The following is a 21822-nucleotide window of genomic DNA, read 5'->3' on the forward strand; positions in this document are numbered from 1 at the left end:
TTGACAGAGAGTGACACAGCAAGAGAGGGAACCCAAACAGGGGGAGTGGGAGAGGGGGAAGCAGTCCTCCTGCCAAGCAGGGCGCCTGATCCCTGGGATCATGACCTGAGCTGAAGGCAGATGCCCAACGACTGAGCCACCCAGGCTCCCCTAAAAAGAAATTTTAAACTATATGGCTAGTGTTACCTAGGGACTGAAGTTTAAATACTAAGTTTTAGAAATCATAATTAAGTTAAATAACTTGTTTAATTATAATTAAACTGAATTGGGCTGTGTGGGTAGAGTAAGATCTCAGGAGTTAGATGATCTTGTCCTTGTGTGTGGACTTTGCTTCTTACTAGTTGTAAAACTTCAAATTATTCATCCTGGTTAACCTTGTTTCCTTATCTATAGAATGGAGTTAACAATACACTTAAATTTCATAAGGATTCATTGAGTGGATGGCTGTGAGAAGCAACCTCGAGTGCCTACCACTCAGTACATGGCCCATGATGAGGATTCTCTTACCTCCTTGGCCATGCAGTCCTCAGAGGTGGACTCACAGCACTTGGAGAGGACTGTGTTGATCTCTTCAGCGAGTGGCAAGATATCTTCCAGTTCAGCAGTTGGCACTTTCTGGGCTAATTTTATGAGATGACTAAACAGTTAAAAATGAATTGTTAGCTTACCCACATTCTGTTTTCTTGGTTTCATTATGAACCTACACTCTGGAGAAATAATGCCATAGTTTCAACTCTTTGCCCTCAATAGCTGCATGGAACCCATCTGTTACGTGTGTGATCGATCCCATGGGATAGAGCCACTATTCAAAATTCAGTCATCCCTAAGGCATCCTATTTTAAGCCTGATATGCAGCTTTTCTTCTTGCCAGATTTACCTACTGAAAGCATGACTTTAAAATGTTAGATCTAAAAAAGCAATAAAGCACTAATGTCCCTGTTCATAAGGCCAATGTCCTATTTTTGTGGCCCCTCCTTGTACTTCTAAAAATGGCTTATAAATGAATTTAGAAAGCACAGATTAAAAAAAAAGACCTATAGCCCTAGGCCACAGACTTAATAAATGTTGATATTTTGGTATATAACCCTGGAGCATTTTATAACGTTTATCAAGTATTAAGTATTTCATAAGGGATTACACTCTGCCAAACTATTGATACATTTGCATTTTTCACTTAATATACCAGAAATATTTTCTGTATTAAGTATTCTTTTTAAATTGTGGTAAAACACAAAACTTTAAGTTTGCCATCTTAACTATTAGTGTATAGTTCAGTAGTGTTAAAATTATTTACTGTAAGTAAATAGCTGTAAATATAACAGATCCCTAGAGTCTTTCCATCTTGCTAAACTGAAGCTGCATACCCATTAAATCCTGATAGCCTCTATCTCCAGTCTTTTGGGAGCTACCTTCTTTCTTTGTTTCTGTGATTTTTCACTACTTTAGATACTACACAGAAGTCGAGTCTTACAGTATTTGTCCTCCTGTGACTGCTATTTTACTTAGCATAATGTCACTTAGCATTCATCCCTGTCATAGCATGTGACAGGATTTTTTTCAAGGTTGCATAATATTCCATTCTATGTATATTCTATATTTGCTTTATTCATCTATCAATAGATATTTGGATTTCTTCTACTTCTTGGCTATTGTGAATAAGGCTGCAATGAACACGGGTGTGAAAATATCTCTCTGAGATACCACTTTGAACACAAAAGTGAGATTGCTGAATCACAGGATTCTATTTTTAAATTTTTGAGCAAACTCCATACAGTTTTTCATAATTGCTAAACCATTTTCCATTTCTATTAATAGTGCACAAGAATTTCAATTTCTCCATATTCATGCCAACAGTCATTTTCTGTTTTGGTAGTGGCCATCTTAATGGGTGTGAAGTGACCTCTCTTTGTGGTTTTGGTTTGCGTTTCTCTTATGATTAGTGATGCTGAGTATCTTTTCCTGTGCTTGTTTGCCTTTTATACACCTCTTGGATAATTGTTTAATTAATTTGTTATTAACAATTATTAATTGTTAAATTAATAATTTAAACATTGGATAATTGTTTAAATGTGATGAAACAGAATTGAATATTTTCTTATTGAGTTATGGCAGCCCCTTACGTTCTGGATATTAAACTCTTGTTAGGTATACTTGCAAATATTTTCTCATTCTGTATGTTGTCTTTTTACACACAGAAGTTTAAGTTTGAAGTAGTCCTATTTATCTATTTTTGATTTTGTTGTCTATTCTTGGTCATTTGTAAGAAATCATTGTCAAATATAGTGTTCTGAAGCTTTCCCTTTTGATGTCTTAGAGTTTTCTAGTCGTAGACCTCATGTTTAGATTTAATCATGTTTTGAATTTTATTATGTGTATATAATTTTATTATGTGTATAATTTTATTATGTGTATGAGGGTTCGATTTCATTCTTCAGCATGTTGATATCCAATTTTCCCAGCACCATTTATTTGTTGAAGATATTGTCCCTTCTACATGGTATAGTCCCAGCACCTTTGTTGAAATTCATTTGGCCAAATATGTAAGAGTGTATTTCTGAGCTCTCTGTTCCATTAGTTCGTATGTATTTTTTTAATGACAGTCCCATAACATCTTGATTATTATTGCTGTATAGTGTGTTTTGAAATCCTAAAGTCTGAAGCCTCCAACTTTGTTTTTCTTTTTTTGAGATTGTTAGGACTATATAGAGTCCCTTGACATTGCATATGAATTTTAGGATTTTTTTCCTATTGCTGTAAAAATGCTATTGGTTATCCCTAGTGATTGCACTAGATCTGTACTTTGCTTTGAATATTATGAGCATTTTAACAGTATTCTTCCATTCAATGAGCATGGAATCTCTTTCCATTTATCATTATCTTCTTCAGCTTCTTTTTTCAGTATTTAATAGTTTTCATTAAATATCTTTTTACAATAGCATTATAGCAAGCCATATAGCATTCTTATGTGGATATACTATAACTAAGAGAGTCTTCCTAATTTCCCTAAAATGGAGAATCTTCTAACTTTTTTGTATTTAAAAAGAAATGGTACAGCAATATATCAGCTAAATCTTTGTTCACATTCAATACTATTTCCCTGGGATAAATTCCCAGACACTAATGCAAGTATAAGTTAATGATTAAGACAGATATACATTTTACAGGAGGTTTTTTATTATAAACCTTTATGTTCTATTTGCCAAATACACCATCTTAATTCAAAAGGAAAACTAGAGGGAAAATCTAGGGAAAATGCCATTTAGTATTTGCATATTTCTATTGAAAGATTATTTTTAAAAAGCTTAAGAAAGTAGTTTCTATTACCACTAGAGAACCTTAGGATCTGATGCCAGCACAAAATAGGTTTTTTGTTTGTTTGTTTTTCATTACCATGAGAGGAAAAAAAGCTTGTGGATCAGAGTAAAAAGAATTAGAGACTGTAGATACTGGAGAGATAAATCTGTGAAGTCTAGAAGTCTGAACTGTGTTAACATAGAAACTGTCAAAGTTAAAATATAGTGTTAACAGTAGCTACACAATCAAAGTGAAGGTTACAAATAAAGATACTAGAATATATTCACAAAGCTTAAGAGATACACATTATATATACCACAAAACTTCATAGAACAAATAAGAATTTAGGAAGTCTCATGCCAAGGGAAAAAAATAGGCAAAGAAAGTAACAGGTGATAAACAAAGGAGTTTTTTTTGTTTTTGTTTTTGTGATATGTAATAACATGAATACTGAAGAAACAGTTTCTAGTGGTCTACCAGTTTTCCCATCTGTATGTAGAAAGGTTGATTAAAAGCAAATCTCATGTTTTACAACATAGCCTTATTTATTCATATTTTATGTAGAGGAAAAGAACTAGACTGTATTTTTGTGAATGATTGGAACGTAAGACTAAGGTGTATACATTTCATTACAAATATTTTCTCAGAGCATCCTAATATTACAGATACTGTAAAGCAAATGGCTAAACATACTGATGATGCTTAATCTTTACCTGAGCCTCGATTTCTCCTTCCCATAAGCAGCATATTGTGAGCAGACTCTATTTGACATGGTGGTGAGAAGTGATAAATGCTTCATCTGGAGTCTCTAGGAAAGAAGGGAGAGAATCCTATTAGATGGTTTAGATCCATTGAATACAGTGTGCAGGAAATTCTGAATTCTGACCAAAGAAACTTATTGATATTCCTTTCTAGAGGTATATATGTTTGTTTTTCTAGTGAACAGCATGTAAAAGAGGCATTTTAGAAAGCTTTACTGATTCTAGAATCTGAACTTTCATTATTTAAGATGAATGGCATTAACAGAAGAAAAAAAGTAGAACATAACTACATAATCAAATGATACCTACCTCTTTCAAAAAGCATACTGTTGGGCTTGGTGAGGTACAGCAGGACCCTACCATGGAGAGGTAGCTCTTGGTGTAACCGACTAAGAGTGATAGAGGGGCTTGTCCATAATTAATGGAATATTCATACATAAATCTGTGGAGAGGGAAGTAAGATTGGTTAAAACATTTTGTGGGAAGCAGAATCTACATTTTCATAAGGTTTTTAATGGAGAAAAGGATTCATTACATTAGTTTAGCTTTATTATATAAAAAGCACCAAGGATTTAAAGACCGGGTTTTAATACTAGTCAGTTTTAATCAGTTTTTCATTAATTTCTCAAATTTCCATGTGAATTCCATGTGAGAGGAAGGGATATTTGTCTCTTTATGGTTAGTGTTTACCAGCTGCATGGCCCATGGTAATTGCTTATTAATGTTGATTGAACAAATTAAAATGAGATACATTTGCCTTTCATGATCTATCCCAGTTTACTATTCTTGATAATTGTTATGTGTAGGCTCGCTTATTTGCTGAAATCTAATTTTTAGGAACATGAGCCCTTAAGGGTCTATAGGATACTCTGAAATCTTGGGCAAAATCCTCTCTGAAATTTTCAGGGATGAGAAAGCCAATGGATTTTTTTTTTAAATAAAACCATGACCTTAATTTCAAACTTCTAAAGCCAATTTGAATGACATTGCATTTGGCTTTCGTATATGTATTTTGCCATTATCTTAAACAGAAGTGTATTGCTATACTCAGTTTAAATGTTTAATGTTCAGAAAAGCCTTTTTTTTAAATTCCTACATCCCTGGAAACAGTTGTGAACGTGACCTGCTATACCACATAAGTGAACATGTAACTTTGACCATCTCATTGTTTAATGTTCATGAGTAGCCAGGTTGTATATTCTTATATTAGCCTTGGAAGATCACAAAAACTAACAAAAATGGGGGAAGCACGTATCTGGTGGAGAATGTAAGGATCCTTCACGTAAGGAGAATCCCAATAGGTGTCAAAGATTTGAAAACCTCACATAGAGCAGGAATCCAACTGATTCTGCTTCAGACAACAGAATCAAGTTTGGGAGTTTTAGAAAGTTGACTTCATCTCTGTCTGAGAAAGACATTTATAATAATTAGCACTGATGGTTTTGGGTAGGAGTCAAGTTCTTACTAGAATTTATCCAGGTTGCTATAGAAGAGGTGTTTGTATAGAAGGGGTTAGATTCAATACACTTCCGATATTTTATGCCCTGAGAACTTTGACTTAGGATAAAAGTAGCTTACTGCTCAGCAAAGTCTTTGGGATCTTTCCTGAATGCCTCACAGATTTCATCATTTGTTGGCTCTACGTAAGTAGGAAATTCTTGCGGCTGGTGCCTCAGGGTAGCCATGCAGAGTTTCCGTTCAAGGCCCTCTCTGGTACAGCACTCAGCAGTTCCTGGGTGTACTGGGAATGGAGAGTCCTTTTCGCAGGACCTAGCAGACAATGCTGAAGTCTAGAATGAGAGGAGGGAAACAAGTCAACTCCTGTATGGAAGATTCCAGGCTCTTAGTTCTCCATTCACTATGTCATCTTAGTTTTAAGTTTAAAAATTTTCATTAGTAACAAACCTTCCATGCCAAAAGCTTCATTGGATGTCTTGTCAAGATGACAATTTGTAGAGTTATAGGCAAATACAGGGTCTTGGGGTAGTAAAGGGCTCACTGGGATAAAAACAGAACCTTCATTAACAAGTGGGCCGTGTTTGTAGCCATTAGAGGTTGTATCCTTTAGCTCCATGTTGCGCTAGGGAGATATTAAGGGAGGTCATTTGAAAAAGCTCCACTGGTGATTCTGATATGATCTCCCACCTACTTTCTGCTACAAATACCCCAATGAGAAGGAGCACCTCCTTTTACTAAATGAGCAGTCTCTCAATTCTGGACTGTGTTAGTCTACGTTTGTTGGCATTCTTTTACTCAGTGGTTCATGAGCCTGTTTTTGCATCAGCATCATTATGTATAAAATTAGGTGTCTGGGGTTTACGATGTAGAAATTCTGATTCATTAAGTCAAAGAGGAGGCCTAAAGAGCTGTTTCCCAAAGCCTCAAAGTTTATGCTGACATGTACAGCTTGAAAACCACCGGGACAATTAATTTACTGCCTCCTCACTGGTGCACTGCCAGCCCATAGGCAGGTGAAGCCCATGGTAAGGGCGCTGCTAAAGCAACTGGAGTAGCAAAATGTTCTTCTTGGAAAGAATTTGATAACTGGAATAAATGTAGAATTGAAATTGTCCCCATATAAAAATTATCTGGGGATTTCCTTGGGGAAAAGTGCCTTGACATCCTTATATTTATCCTAGAAGTTAGTAATTTTTTTTAAAAACAAAACTTCTAAGGTTCTTTCCTATAAATGAAGGAAAGCAACCTGATGAATTAGTTATGTAAACCAAACCTAAGCCTTTCCTCCTCTCCCACACCAACTTTCCATCAGACTCTCAGAACTTAGGAATTCCTAGGAACTCTTTTCTTTAATCCTTATCTCTTTTTTCAGTGAATTTCTTTTCCATTTCTTTCCCTAGAAAATCTTTTTTTTTTTTAAAAAATTACCTCCTTGCAAAAAAAAAAAGTTTGAAAAGAGTCAACATGTCTTTAAAAACGCTTTGAACAAATAGAAGGTGTTTAAAAAAAGGCAACACCATCTCTGTTTCGTTATGATCTGTCTCTATAAACCTGGAGATTTTCTGTGGTCAAGGCATCACTTAGAAAATACGTGTAAAATAAAATAAAAATGTGTTCTGTTAGTGATCATGGTTGGTTTTAAATTTTAAGGTGGTGCAGAAGGTCAGGCTATAAGTGATGGATATTTACAGAGTTGGTGGTGGGAGAAAAAGATTAAAACTCTTAGAAGGTGCATAAGGTAAATGAAACAAGATGGGATCGGGAGGGAGACAAACCATAAGAGACTCTAAATCTCTGCAGAACAAACTGAGGGTTGCTGGGGGGAGGGGGGTCGGGAGAGGGTGGTGGGGTTATGGACATGGCGGGGGCTATGCTGTGGTGAGTGCTGTGAAGTGTGTAAATCTGGCGATTCACAGACCTGTACCCCTGGGGCTAAAAATACATTATATGTTTATAAAAAATTTTAAAAATTGAAAAAAAAGAAGCTGCATAAGGGCCAGATGAAGAAATTAATGGGTGAAAATAATCATTGTGTAGGATATATTCTGATCAGATCTTTGGAGCATGGTTTCTGCAGGCTTGAAGAAGCAGGTAATGGTCTGTAGAGGCCTTTATCAAGATGCATCTAAGTATCCTTTGCACGAGGCTCGATGACTGCATTAGTAGATTGCTAGAAACACCTGTGGTTTCACCTTTTTCAGCTCCTGTCTACATTTTTTTAAGTTATGTAATGTATCCAACTTTATTCACTTTGATTTCAAAAACAGAGGAAATTGAAAATCTTTTCCTCAATAAACAATATATAACAAAAATTTTAAAAAATATATTCTCCTCTTCTATTTTTGTTAAATAATACAAGCTTTTTCCAAACACACCCATATTACTAGAATTAATTAATCTTTTATTTAGAGCAAAAACTTTGTAGCCAGTCTACAAAACACTGAAGGTATGTGTTTGTTTGCTCAGGTGTATTTTACCTGTTGGCACTGGATGCTTTGTATTTGGTCATTTTTTTCATTGCTACTATATTGACCTCTTAAAATTTGAAGTTCTACATTTTGAAACTACATTCAATCTTGCATATAACTTCTTTTTTATTAACATACAATGTATAATTTGCTTCAGAGGTACAGGTCTGTGATTCATGTCTTACACAATTCACAGCACTCCCCATAGCACATACCCTTCCCAATGTCCATTATCCAGCCATCCCATCCCTCCCACCCCTTTTCCCTCCACCACCCCTCAGTTTGTTTCCTGAGATTAAGAGTCTCTTACAGTTTGTTTCCCTCTCTGGTTTCATCTTTTTTTTTTTTTAAAGATTTTATTTATTTGAGAGAGAAAGAGAGAGAGAGGGAGAGAATGAGCAAGAGAGAGCATGAGAGGAGAGAGGTCAGTGGGATAAGCAGACTCCCCACCAAGCAGGGAGCCTAATGTGGGACTCAGTCCCCGCACTCCAGGATCATGACCTGAGCAGAAGGCAGTTGCTTAACCAACTGAGCCACCCAGGTATCCCACTGGTTTCATCTTGTTTCATTTTTTCCCTTACTTCCCTTATGATCCTGTCTTGTTTCTCAAATTCCTCATACCAGTGAGATCATTTGATAATTGTCTTTCTCTGATTGACTTATTTTTCTTAGCATAATAGACTCTAGTTCCATCCACATCATGGCAAATGGCAAGATTTTGGTTTATTTGATGGTTGCATAGTATTAAACCCTGTCACTTCAGCACTTTAACTTTTGCATACGTACTTCAAGGGAGAATCTGGTACATGATTACAGGGCAACTTTTTTTTTTTTTTAAAGATTTTTATTTATTTATTTGACAGACAGATCACAAGTAGGCAGAGAGGCAGGCAGAGAGATAGAGGAGGAAGCAGGCTCCCCACTGAGCAGAGAGCCCCATGCGGGGCTCGATCCCAGGACCCTGGGATCATGACCTGAGCCGAAGGCAGAGGCTTTAAACCACTGACCCACCCAGGTGCCCCTACAGGGCAACTTTTGAACCCCCAAATAATTTGAGGTGAAACCAAATTATTCTGGGGGCATTCGGTACCAGTCTTAACACGATAGATATATGCGTAGGAGTAGGCTTTTAAGAGAAACAATATATTATTACAGGAGGTTCATGAATTAATATATTTCTCAGTTTTCCTATTTGAACCTTGTAGGACTGATGGCCAAACTGATTCATTACACTAGAATAAGTCTGGGCTCTGAGGGAAACGGGCTTTATAATCTCTCAAACTTGGAGTAGGTGGAGTTGCTAAGATTTCTTGAAGATATGGAAGAAAAGCCTATCCTGGCTTCTTTCTCTGGGCCACCATGGACATGGCCAGCCATGTGAACCTACCCTGTGGTCATAGCAGTCAGGGTCGGCCCCTTCAGCACAGCAGGTTTCTGTCAAGGAGACAACTTCTTTCACAAGGTGACTGATCTGTTCAAATGTGCCACTGGGAAACTTTCTGCTGTATAAGACCATTGATCTGAGGGGGAAAAAAAGCCAATATATATAGAATTTTTTAAAATTTCACATTTGCACAAATTAAAACATGAAATTTGTTCAGTCTTTAACAAGCATACTGCACACCTTGATTAATGAAAAGAAAAGGAGGTTGACTTTTAAAACTTAGTTTTTGTCCTAGGCAAACTTCTCTTGTAAAACGGAAGTTGAATTTGGGGTTTTATCTGAGCAGCCTCCTGTTCTTTCCTCTCTCAAGCCTCCCTGGTAGGACCCATTCTGTATCTTGTCTTTGTTTGCCACAGTCCTTCTGTATACTCTTTGCATTCTCATTTACCTGAGAAAACTGTGCTTGTTCTCTTAACTCTGAATAAACTTACTGCAAACAAATTCTTAGACACTAGTAACAATAATTCAACTAGAATCTTTGAATGTCCTCCACTGGCCTGATGTCCATGCCCACACTGAGTTTGGGTTCTATCCTTTTAAAATGAGCAGAGAGCAGTTCAGCATGCTGAATTGAAGTTTCCTCAGACATGGTTTCATTCAAGGTCAAGTAGATCAAGGTCCAGTAACCAAAAGCATGAGCAAACACCTCATACTTACAAGGATGAGAAATCATCTTTTCCCAGGTTGGCAAGTTCCTTACAAACTTTATCCTTTTCATAATCTCGGCCTAGGAATCAGAAATAGAAAAATCTATATCTTTTCCTTCTTGATGAATGCTAGATTGTATGTATAAGTCTTCTATAGGATTCATCAAAGGTGAAAGTAGCATTTTTCTCTCTATATAATTTCATTTTTGCTTGCCTTTTTAACTATTTTCTTACAGATGAATTTTATGGCCTGCTATAAACTGTAATAGACAGCAGAACAAAAGCATTAATACTGAAAGTAGAAAAGTCAAATGAGGTCAGAACCCTTGACATGGCAATCCTTCTCATAGGCCCCTTCTTTATAATAATGCTAAGATGGAAATTTTTAATCCTTCCCTTCTTTGTCTCCATGTCACCCAAGTGTTGAAAGAAATAATAAAAAAAAAATGAAGAGTATGTCTACACACACACTTAGTGGAGAGCTAGCCCCACCTGATGCAGAACTTTAAAGGACGTATGTGAGCTGGTGTTGCCACTGTAACTCCATTATCCACCTCTGATTTCTATCCAGGAGTGCTAGGCATTCAGCTGAGGGGGAAAAATGGAAATTTGACCTCTTTCTCCAAAAAATAATTTGCCTGTGTGGTGGGTTCGGAGGAATGGGTGGAGAGAGCTTCCCCTCACTTTAAGCACAGCCAAAGACTTAAAGGAAAACACTCAGACCCTGGTAGGTGACTCCTGGAGTTTGGGAATGATGACAGGTGTCTGATTCAGACTAGAGAATGCTAGAGGAAGGGGCTGGTGAAGTGGCCTGGGACAGCAAAGGAGAAGGCTTTGTGTGGGCAGCTGTATTGTGACCTATGGGCCTGATGTAGATCAAGCAGGAGGGTAAGCTGGCCTGGAGTTGTCTTAATTTTGGGGTGGGGCTAAGCTATCTAAAGGGCAGTTGGCTGCCACCAGTGTACATCTCTGTGCAAAGGTGACAACTTGAAATCTGAAGGTGTGGCTGAATGTGAGAGATCCCAGAAATGATAGGAAAGAGTGCTACAAAGAAACCATAAAGGAAAAAAAATATCAACCTGGAATATCTCCCATAAGCAGGGGAAACACTATCTCACAAAACTGTCCCTTGAATTAATGTTTCTGCTGCTTACCTCTCCTGCTAGCTCTTCCCTTCTCTATGTTAACCTTGGAAAAGGTAAAAACAAGTCTAGAGAATGGGAGGAAGGAGGAGAGAACAGAAGAAAAGTGTATGTGTCTCTTTGTTGCTGCCACAGGCAACAGGACTGAAATAGGCCTAATATGGGGTGAGTAGCTTCAACTTCACAAGAACTTGCAAATGTTTGACTATTAAACCATACATTCCCCCATGACTATTAGGAGGTAGTTATTTTGAGGGTCAAAAGGACCAGAAGACCTTTTTAAGTGAACAGAAATATCACTGGACCTACTCTTGGGTCTGTTCAAATGGTTGGGAAGAGATAGGTCCCACAGGAGGAAATGAGTTTTTTTATTAAGTCCCACTCGTTCAGCATACCTACTACCTAATAAAACAGGGTGGGTGTGTGGAAGCCGTCCGTGGGGTTATTTCCTGATGTATCACTTTTGCAAGCAAGTCTAGGAAACATTCCAACATTTCATGATACAGCTTTTGGGGAAAAAATGTAAGAAATATATAAATGGCCCAGTTTCTAAGTGTGTTAAGATTTCTAAAGTGTGTTAAGATTTAAATAAGATATTTTTCCTGGAATTTAAATGTTAAGCCATCCATCTCAGGTGACATAATGGCAACTTCTGTCATGACTTTGACCCTCCTGCATGGCCTTGCCTCTCACAGTTCAGCTTTGAAAGCATGAACATAAGGAAGCCAGGGAAGAAAGTGGTATTTGATGGTTTGGAATAGAGGTGGTGGTGCTTGGATACAAGCTGGGGAAAATTTTTTTGTTCTTGTATTTTTTTTTTCCTTTTGAGAAGGTTCCCTTTAGGATGTGTTAGATTTAATGGCAAAAGTCTGCTGTGGAGGAAGCTGTTGCCCTTCCATCCTTCAGGTGGACAACTCAAAGTATATTACTGAGGTAGAAAGAGTCAGAGTTGAGGGACAAAGACATTCTTTTTTTTTTTTAAGATTTTTTTTTTTTTTTTAATCTGACAGACAGAGATCACAAGTAGGCAGAGAGGCAGGCAGAGAGAGAGGTGGGGGCAGGTTCCCAGGACCCTGGGATCATGACCTGAGCCGAAGGCAGAGGCTTAACCTACTGAGCCACCCAGGTGCCCCAGACAAAGACATTCTTAAGCAGCACTTTGAGTGAGACCGTTATTACAAATTCCATCAAAACCCTAAAGGGTGGGAAGGAAACTACAGGTTCGAATCTCATGTTATCTTGAAAATTAGGACAAGACAGTGGGATTGCTAAAGTTAACAGTGGAGTATAAAGAACTACTTGGAATGAACCTGTTACAGCTGAGGGCATTCACATCTAGTACATCTTCTGAAATGTATTGACCAGTTTACAAGATTGGATATTGTCACTGTTTCCAAAGGTCAAAGGGTGCCAAAAACTTCCATTAATCATTAACGGTATCCAATGAGACCAGCGATTCAGGCATGGGGGAAGAACTTAGGTGAGAGCAGTCCTCCTATAAGGAAGAATGTGCCATTAGGATGTCCATAGAGTTGTTTTATGTTGTTCTTAAGGTAGAACTAGGAAAAATAGCTGGGTGTTAGATTTTAGTTCAATGTGCGAGAATTGTTTTTATAGCCGTGACTCATATGATGAACCACTTTTTAAACACTTGAGTTTGTTTTGCCCTGGAAATAATCAAGTGGAATTTAAATAACCATAAGTATTAAAGATTCTTGAATGTAGTACCAGATTGTGTCTTCATGATCTCTAAGATCACATCCAAAGGTTTACAAAATAATTCCTTTTAGAAATTGTAAATTATATGGACACCCTTCCCCCCAAAGCTTACTGTGTTTTAAACCACAAAAGATAGCTCCAACAAGAGCTTTTCTCTTTTTAATGCAGAGGAGCTAACTCTGTTTAATAAACTTTCCCTATAAAAAGAGGTCATTTTTGTTACTTTGATTGCAAACACTCAATAACATGAAAAGTGAGAGCCTGTATTCAAATGATGCACCTCTGACGAACATTTAAAAAATATTTTGTTTCTAGACTTCTAGGGTCAGATTTCTAACTTAACCAAAAAAGAAGTTTCAGTATGTTATGGGAATGGGAGAACATGTGAATGTAGTATCAGTAGATCCCGCAGATTATTCAGTTCAATAGCTTTAATTAAATCAACTGGTGTTTGCACTAAAATGCGTTAGAATCAACTGGTGTTAGATACTGCTTTAGTTAGAATGCAAAATAACAGCAGCGAAGTGTGGAAACTTGATCAACTAATGACTTAAAGTTGTTTGGGAATGATTTTTGCTGAAAATTCAGCCTTGGATTTGATAGAAGCAAGGAAGGAAGCTGGGAAGAAAGTCACTGAGAAAGTGTAGAATTAAAATATAAGGGTAAAAAGCTCTTAAAGAAATAACCTGTAGAGGAAGTTGTAGTACTGTGTATCTTTCAGATAGAATACTCAATATGTTTCTGTTTAAAACTTTTTTTCCCACTTACTTATCTACCAAGATCTATAGCTTCTAAGTCCAAGTAAATATGTTCATCATTTTCTCATGGTCCAAAAAACAAGTACTGAAGTTAATTTGCGATGTGATTATTACAAATGGATTCCTTATTCCATGGAGTATTGCTAAATGTTTTCATACTGTTTGAATTCCCTTTGATTCATAGAATTAAATCCTATCTAGAATGAATTGTAAATGACATAGTCTGTTCTTTAATGTTCCATGTGGTTGTAAAGAAGGCAATCTGAACTTTGATATGGGCCCGGTAAATATTGGCATAATCTCAGTGACTCTGGTGAAATCATTGTCACATTAAGTGACCCCTCAGCACTCAATGTTTACAAATTTCATTAACAGTTTTCCTTTTTGCAATAGTCTGTCCCATTTCTATCTGTATTGTGAAATATTCTGGTAAGTGGTGTCTAATTCTAGACTTTTGAAAACTTGATTTATTTTCAGGAAGTTTTTATTGTTTCATTTCCTCTCAACACAGATAATGATATTCATACATGCAACAGATATGTTTTGAAGACCTGTAGCAGGTATTGGGTTCAGTATTGAATATAAATGGATAGCAAAATAGACTTATTTCTGCCCTTATGGAACTTTCAATCTAGTGTGATAGAAATAAGATACTACCATCTTGGTGCAAACTTTGCTTAAAAAAAAAAAAGGTGTATTTTTAAATGCTTTAACCACTGTTAGAATATTTTTCTAAAACCATTTTGGTCCCTTACAAAAGCTGTTATATACCAGGAACAATGGCTATATACTAAATAACATTGATTTAATAAATGCTTATATAGAATGCTAGAACTGCATTAAGTTGCTCTTTTCCAATTGTGTTCTGGAAAATCATGGTCTTTAAGAGCTCTGCTGGGCATTCTGTATTTTTTTGTAATTTCATTCCTTTGGTATTTTCTTTTCTATTGTATGTAACTGTCAGCATATTTGGGGGGAAGTTGGAGGGGGAGATGGACCATGAAAGACTGTGGACTCTGAAAAACAATCTGAGGGTTTTGGAGGGGCGGGAGGTGGGAGGTTGGGTGAGCCTGGTGGTAGGTATTATGGAGGCACGTATTGCATGGAGCACTGGGTGTGGTACATAAACAATGAATTCTGGAACACTGAAAATAAATTTTAAAATAAATAAAAATAAAAATAAATAAATAAATAAAAAAGAAATATAAGAACAAAAAGGTACCCTGCAAGAAACTCTGAAGCCAACAATCCTTAAGGAATTGAAGTCTGGTAGAGAGAAACATGTAACACAAATACTGCTCATTGCCATAGAGGAGATTGAAACAGAGTAATACCACACTTCAGAATGAAGAAGGCTTTTAGAAAGCTATTACTTTAAGTGAATCATGAATAATGGGCAGGATTTTAACAGGAGTAGATGAATTGGAAGAAGTGTTTTATGTGGAGAGAACAACTTGAAGAGTGATCTAAAGATACTGAACCACAAGTCTGCTTGAAAAAAAAAAGTCCAATAAGGAAATGAAAATGTGGACTTAACACATGTTTGATAGTCAAAGTTTTACTTTCTAGGTAATGGGGTGTCTATTGAAATATATTCCTGTAGGGGAATTCAAGGAAGAATAATCTTGGATTTAAGATAGTCAGTAGTACCTTTTTCATAAGGCTGTTCTATGAAATATTTTAATCTAAGTAAAAATACTTAGCATCTCTCCTGCCTAATGTGATAAACACCCTGTGTTACAACTTTTTATAGCAAAATTTAATGATGATATACATTATCAGGTTCTATAATCTTGTGATATGGGTATACTGGGATTTTTTTTTTCAGTCCTTCTTGAAGGTGGTAGCTTAAATTACTTTCTGGTTAGAATATGGGAGAGAAATAAAAATAGAAAACTCCCAGAGAGCAGGGAAATGAGTTAACATGCACCCCAGTCATCTGGCGAACTCTTACCGGATCTGGCAAATAGAATGGTAGCCTGTCAACACTGAGATGCCTTGGCTCAGTGCTCCTTTTCTCTGGGAAGTTTCAACTTGTCACAGGACCCAGAACATACTGTACTAGACTTCTATTGCTACTGTAACAAATTACCACAAATTTGGTTGTTTAATCAATACAAATTTACTACCTTATAGTTCTGGCAGAGGTTTCATTGGGCTCAAGTCAGTGTCAGTAGGACTGTGTTCTTCTTGGAGGCTCAAGGAGATTATCTGTTTCCTTGTCTCTTCCATTTTCTAGGGTTGGCCTACATTTCTTAAGTCCAACCCTCCTCTCCATCTTCAAAGCCAGGAATTTTGCCTCTTTTTTCCTTACTCACACCCTTTCTCTGTTCTGATTCTCTTCCACTTTTTTTTTTAAGATTTGTATTTATTTATTTGACAGAGATCACAAGTAGGCAGAGAGGAGGCAGAGAGAGAGGAGGAAGCAGGCTCCCTGCTGAGCAGAGAGCCTGATGTGGGTCTCGATCTCAGGACCCTGGGATCATGACCTGAGCCGAAAGCAGAGGCTTAACCCACTGAGCTACCCAGGCGCCGCAGATTCTCTTCCACTTTAAAAGTACCCTGTGATTACACTGACCCCACCCAGATAATCTGGCATTATTTTTCTGTTTGAAAGCCAGCTGACTCCTTTTTTTTTTTTTTTAAATCTGCAAACTTAATTCCCTTTTGCAATGTATCCTACCCTTATTCACAGCTTCTGGGCCTTAGATATAGACCACTTTGGAGGGCCCTCATTCTACTTATCATATGTTCTTATTTAAACCTCAAGTCACCGTCAGTTGGCTCTAAATAGAGACCAGAGTGTGGTGGATTTGTATCAGACAAATGAACCCCGGAATCCTACCAGCCAATTGTATATGCTCAAACTCATCAGTTCATTAACCTCTCAATAGCGATTCTGACTTTGATATAGTCCATCTTTTGGATCCCAGTTACCAGTTTACCAGGTTTTGTATTGTATCTTAATATGAATTGGGGAAGAGATGGGATTTGATTAAGAAGCCATTACAATAGTCAGGTGAAGGGAACAAGGATCTGGACAAAGACAGGATGTGGAAATGTAGTGGATATGAGAAGTAGTGTTCACAGGCCTTGAGCTAGATACATGTAGGAGGGTAAAGGAGAGAAGCAAAGGGAATACTGAGGAGCTTTCTATAGTAGAAGTCTCTGGGTAAAGCTGATGTATTTTGGGGCTGAAATTTGTAGAATGTGGAAATGATTGGATATAGATAGCAAAAATGGATACAGTAAAATCCAGGAAGTGTCTATGGGGTTGGACATAAATGATTCCAAGGTGCTGGGAAAATAGGGAAACTAGAAGACAGAGCCAGGTCCATGGAGTACAGATGAACTAGAGTTTGGATCAGTTATGGATGACCATGAATTTCACTTATTTCCCTTAAAATGGTGCTAGTGAACTGATTTTCTCCTCTGTTCTTATATTAGTGAAAGATTGTTCGCAGCAAAGTCATGATCGTGAGCAGTGTCTTTGTAAACATAATTAATCTCTGTAAAATTCTAATTCTGCTCCTTGTTAGTTTAGTTTCCTTAGATAAGTTACTGACTCCTCCCTCCTACAGATTCTCACTTTTTAAAAAAATACTTTATTTATTCATTTGACAGAGATCACAAGTAGGCAGAGAGGCAGACAGAGACAGAGGGGGAAGCAGGCTTTCTGTTGAGCAGAGAGCCTAATGCGGGGCTCGATCCCAGGACCCTGGGATCATGACCTGAGCTGAAGGCAGAGGCTTAACCCACTGAGCCACCCAGGCACCCCCAGATTATCACTTTTAAAGTGGGGATAATAGTACTGAGTTGATCAGGATGTTATAATGATGAAATAAATCTATTTAAGCGATCTTGAACATTTTAGAACATTGTGAATATTGTCTATTTTATTCAGTGCATGGACTCTAAGACCAATGTTTCACAGTGGATACTTCATAAATCTTATTTTTATAATTATCTTAGAGTTTACTACTTCCAGGATGTCTATTAGGTATTCTAATTGAAATTTAATTTTCCTTAAATACTTAAAACTATCTTTTGAGATCAGTACTCTAACAATCCTAACTTTGATTTTTTTTTTACAAACAAACAAACAAAAAAAATCTATTGAACACGAACTACCTGGCATGTAGTATTCTAAAACTGAGAATTAAGGAAAAAAAATAAACTCTTTGACCTCATGGAGCCTAGGGCCTACGTTTTATATTTGTCATAGTAAACAGATGGTGATCAGGTAAGGTGATGAATACTAAAAAGAAAAATATAAAGCAGGGTAAGGGAATAGAGAAAAATGAAGTGGTCAGTGCTATTTGAGATGGGTTGGACAGGGAAGCTTCTTCTGTACATGAACTTGGAGCAGACACATGAAGGAGGTGAGGAAGGGAGCCACGTGGATCTCAGGGGTGTCAGTGCTCTAAGAGGAGGGGGCAGTTAGTGCAAGCCATTTAGGTGCAGAGCACATAGTGTGTGGGTGAGTGTAGAGGTCTGTGGCTGAAGCAGAGTGAACCTGGGGGAAACAGAGCAGGGTAGCTATGGGCAGAATATAGAGGTTAAGTGGTCATAGATAACCCAGGGAGAAGGGTAATCCATGCCTCTTAAAGATTCTTAATCTCCTACTCCTAGATTAATCTCATGGCCTTTAAAAGCATGCATACTTATCCCTGCACCATATACATGCTGGTGAGGGCATACCTGGCATTCCACCTTACAGCAGTGGGGTGTCACATTGCTTTTGATTTCCAGGGAGCTTAATACGGCCTTCGATGAAGTTATCTCTCTGACCTCACCTCCTCCTCCTCCTCCTTCCTGGCTAAGTCTCTTCTGTGCTTTGGCCCTGGCTTCTTTGTGATTTTGAATCAGGCCCTGCTTGTTCCTGGGACTTTTACATCTCCGTTCCTTCAGTTTGAAACATGCTTCTAGATCTTTGCATGGCTGCCTTTTCATCCTGTAGATCTCTTATCCTAGGTCACCCCCTCAATTAACGATTATATAGGTTTGGCAGAGGGGATATAAAGACCCCTCTGGGGAAAATAAGGAAGATGTCTACTTATCCTGCATGCTCTACAGCTAATGTCCCTGAACCAAACTGAGGACAACTTGTTTTTAGTATGACTGCTGATGAAGGGGCAACTTGTAGAAAAGAGAAACAGTGATTCATTGGTGATTGGGGAGTTTGGGATAACCCATATAACCTAGGGCTGTTCTGGCAGGTGAGTGGGAGAAGGAAAATGCAGCTCACCCACCAACCCAGAGGACTTAGGTTCTTCTTGCTGTTTGGTTTCCCATCTAGTAACGATATGCATGCAGAGAATGAGTGGCTTAAAGCAAAAAAGAAAATAAAAATGTTCATAATAAATATCCTGTTATGGCCAACAGCTCATATAAAATGCAGAATTGTATTTCCTGTAACATTATTTCCTTAGTGATCCTGTAGCTGTGTCAGCCGCCTTCCTGCTGCTTCACTGGGAGCAGGAAAAGATCCATTTTAGATTTCAGTCCTGAGGAAAGAAGCTGAGTGGAGAGGCAACTGGTACACACGGACCGCTTGCCTCTCATGGGGTAGCTAAACGGGATGTTTTCTTAGACCCTATCCAGATTTGTGGCATATTTGGTAAAGTCCCTCTCTCCCAAGATGTACCCAAGGGTTTGTGAACTGAATCTCCAGGGCCATTTGTTAGGAGAAGACTGGCCTGACTAGAGCTGATATCCATGTTAAACTATAGCGGTATCCATCTTAAACCTGATGTTTCCCAAAGAACACTTCCTTTCCCAAAGACATTTTAGGAATGAGCCCATGTGTTTGGGAAACTGGGTGAAATAAGATTTCCTTCTTATAGGACTTCTCAGGACCTTTAGACCGTTATTGTAAACTGACCAAGAAAGACTAATGTATGGCCTAGTTCTTAAATATGTTGGCCATAGAAAGTTTTTTTTCCAAGAGGAGTCTTGAATGAAATACACTTTCAAAAAGGTGTTCTAGATACGTGCTATGGACTATTGGTCTGCTCTCTAGAGCTGTAACAGGCAGAGAGAACTGCAACCCAAACCCATCCCTACTAGTCAAGCCTCCTCTCAATTCCTTTAATCTGGGTACTTTGTAACTTTTTTCCAGGAGACCATACACCTACCTTCCAGGTAAATCATTGGTTTGGTCATTTGGGTTATGCTTATGCATTATAGAATAGAGGACTAATGTGTCAGGACTACTCTTCTCAAATATTGGACAGGTAGTACTTACAGATGTATTTTATATCTCAGGATATCATCCGGCCTGTAGCACCTAGGTAATCTGACTGAAGTTGACCTTGAGGTTCAGATCTTTAAGGAAGGTGAATTGTAGTTTTTAGTATCCATTTCATTAGAGTGTGAGACAGTGCTGAATGGTGTCCAAACAGAGGGTGCAGACCCCTGCTTTCCAGAGGACATTTGTAATCCTTTGTGATGAAGCCAACATACACTTACTGAGTCACTAGTTCAAAATGACTCATGCCCCATGCTATGGGTCCACACACAATTCCAGGACCTAGTCACTCCTAGATCTTCTGTTTCAATGATCTTTATCCAAACATATTTCAGTAGGATTTTCCAGGTTCAGATCTGTCCCACGGAAGCCTTGGGCAAAAGAGTAAGCTTTCAGGGTTTCTTTGGATTTAGCCCATCCAGAGGTCTTGTAAAGGATGCCATTTATTTTATTTATATCTCAGACTCGTAGTCTCAACATAAGGACCCATAGCTTGCCTAAGAATCTATAAGTGAGTAACTTAAAATGTCAAAGAACTTCAGAAACAAAAGATCAAGGAAGAATGAATGTAAAAAGAAAGCAATAAGATTAGTCACGTCGCCATTGGTTACCAACAATTTCTGGGATACACATCTTCTACTGGTTAGATAGATTACCGATATGGATATTACCCTGTGACTTGGGTGAGACTGTTCACTGAGAGCAGTAGATGGAAGTTTTAGTTTGCCAAAGTGAGACCAATGCAGATTTCCTTATAAACATTGAAGAATCAGCCAGAAAAGTTAATTGGAAAAGCTTCTGAATTTTGCACTTTGGGAACTTCTCATAAAGTTGTATGCTTCACATATTTTAGCTTGTATCATTTATAAGCTTTTAAACATTTCTCAGAGATGAAGACACCATTTGAAGAATATTAGTGAAAAATATGCTTAATTATTTTGATAGTCATGTTTCATATCTTATTAAATTCTTTTGTGTGGGATCTCTTAGAAACTTAGTACATTTTCAAGTATTATACATACACAGAATTCCTTAAAGAGGATCAAGGATCTTAGCTGACTTCATGCATCGTTGATACGGCATACTATGCTCTCAAAGACAATAAATCTTCAAAGTCTGGGGGGCGGGGAGATGCTCAGTGGTGGACTACAGCTTCTATTTGCATTATCTTTTAGCCACTAAAAAATTCCTAATTTCAAGTGATTTGCTCTAGATCTTCATTTTCAAACAGGGAAGGGTAGTTAAAAAACAAAGATTTTTTTTTTCTTTTATATGGTTCTTGATTCCTTGCAAATTCCAATTCAATGCTATATGCCCCATTTGAGCTCTCAGATTGGTACCTCTTTAATTCTACCCTCATCCCTCACAAAGCTTACCAACTCTCTGTTCTTCACCTTTTTGTAGAATTTTTAAAAATAGTAATGGAAAATCAGACTAGTAAGAGGTCTTATAAGTGATTGTACCACTGGAATGTCTTACCTCTTTCTAGAGCATGCACAAATGCTACAGCAAGCAGAAGAACCAGGATCCCCTTCATTTTCTTGCTGGCAGTTCTGCAGCACCCTGTCTCCTGTAGGTGACCCCGTACAAAGTAACAGCCCAAAGTAACCTATTTCCTTTTACTGAGATTCCTGACTGTGGACTAATCAATTATTAATCTCCACACAGAAGCAAGGGCAGCCATCCTTGGTCCAAAAGAGATAAAATAATATCTATCAAGGCAAATAGACACGCTGGCGGGGGAGAATGTAGGAGATTTTAATCATTAACTTTGTCAAACTGCACAAGAGTCAAGGAATACATGGAATTTTTTTTTTCCACTGCTGCTTTTTACTAAAATTGATTTAATATATTAACTAGTACATATCCCTCCCCTTGCCC

The 21822-nt window shown here is 37.7% G+C and overlaps 1 protein-coding gene across 1 annotated transcript in view; it reads right to left on the reverse strand.

Moving 5' to 3' along the window:
• GC (GC vitamin D binding protein) overlaps window positions 1–21596 on the reverse strand; it is a 34014-nt gene extending 12418 nt beyond the window's left edge. The window contains exons 1-7 of the mRNA XM_047719488.1: window positions 21421–21596; window positions 10083–10152; window positions 9369–9501; window positions 5634–5845; window positions 4365–4497; window positions 4008–4102; window positions 508–637 (exon numbers count right to left, since the gene is read on the reverse strand). Of these exons, the coding sequence (XP_047575444.1) occupies window positions 508–637; window positions 4008–4102; window positions 4365–4497; window positions 5634–5845; window positions 9369–9501; window positions 10083–10152; window positions 21421–21478 (831 nt within the window). The 5' untranslated portion in view covers window positions 21479–21596. The remainder of the gene's footprint in view (window positions 1–507; window positions 638–4007; window positions 4103–4364; window positions 4498–5633; window positions 5846–9368; window positions 9502–10082; window positions 10153–21420) is intronic.
• Between the last annotated feature and the right edge of the window lie 226 nt (window positions 21597–21822).

Source organism: Lutra lutra, chromosome 2 (genome assembly GCF_902655055.1).
Source record: "Lutra lutra chromosome 2, mLutLut1.2, whole genome shotgun sequence".
Lineage (NCBI taxonomy): Eukaryota > Metazoa > Chordata > Mammalia > Carnivora > Mustelidae > Lutra > Lutra lutra.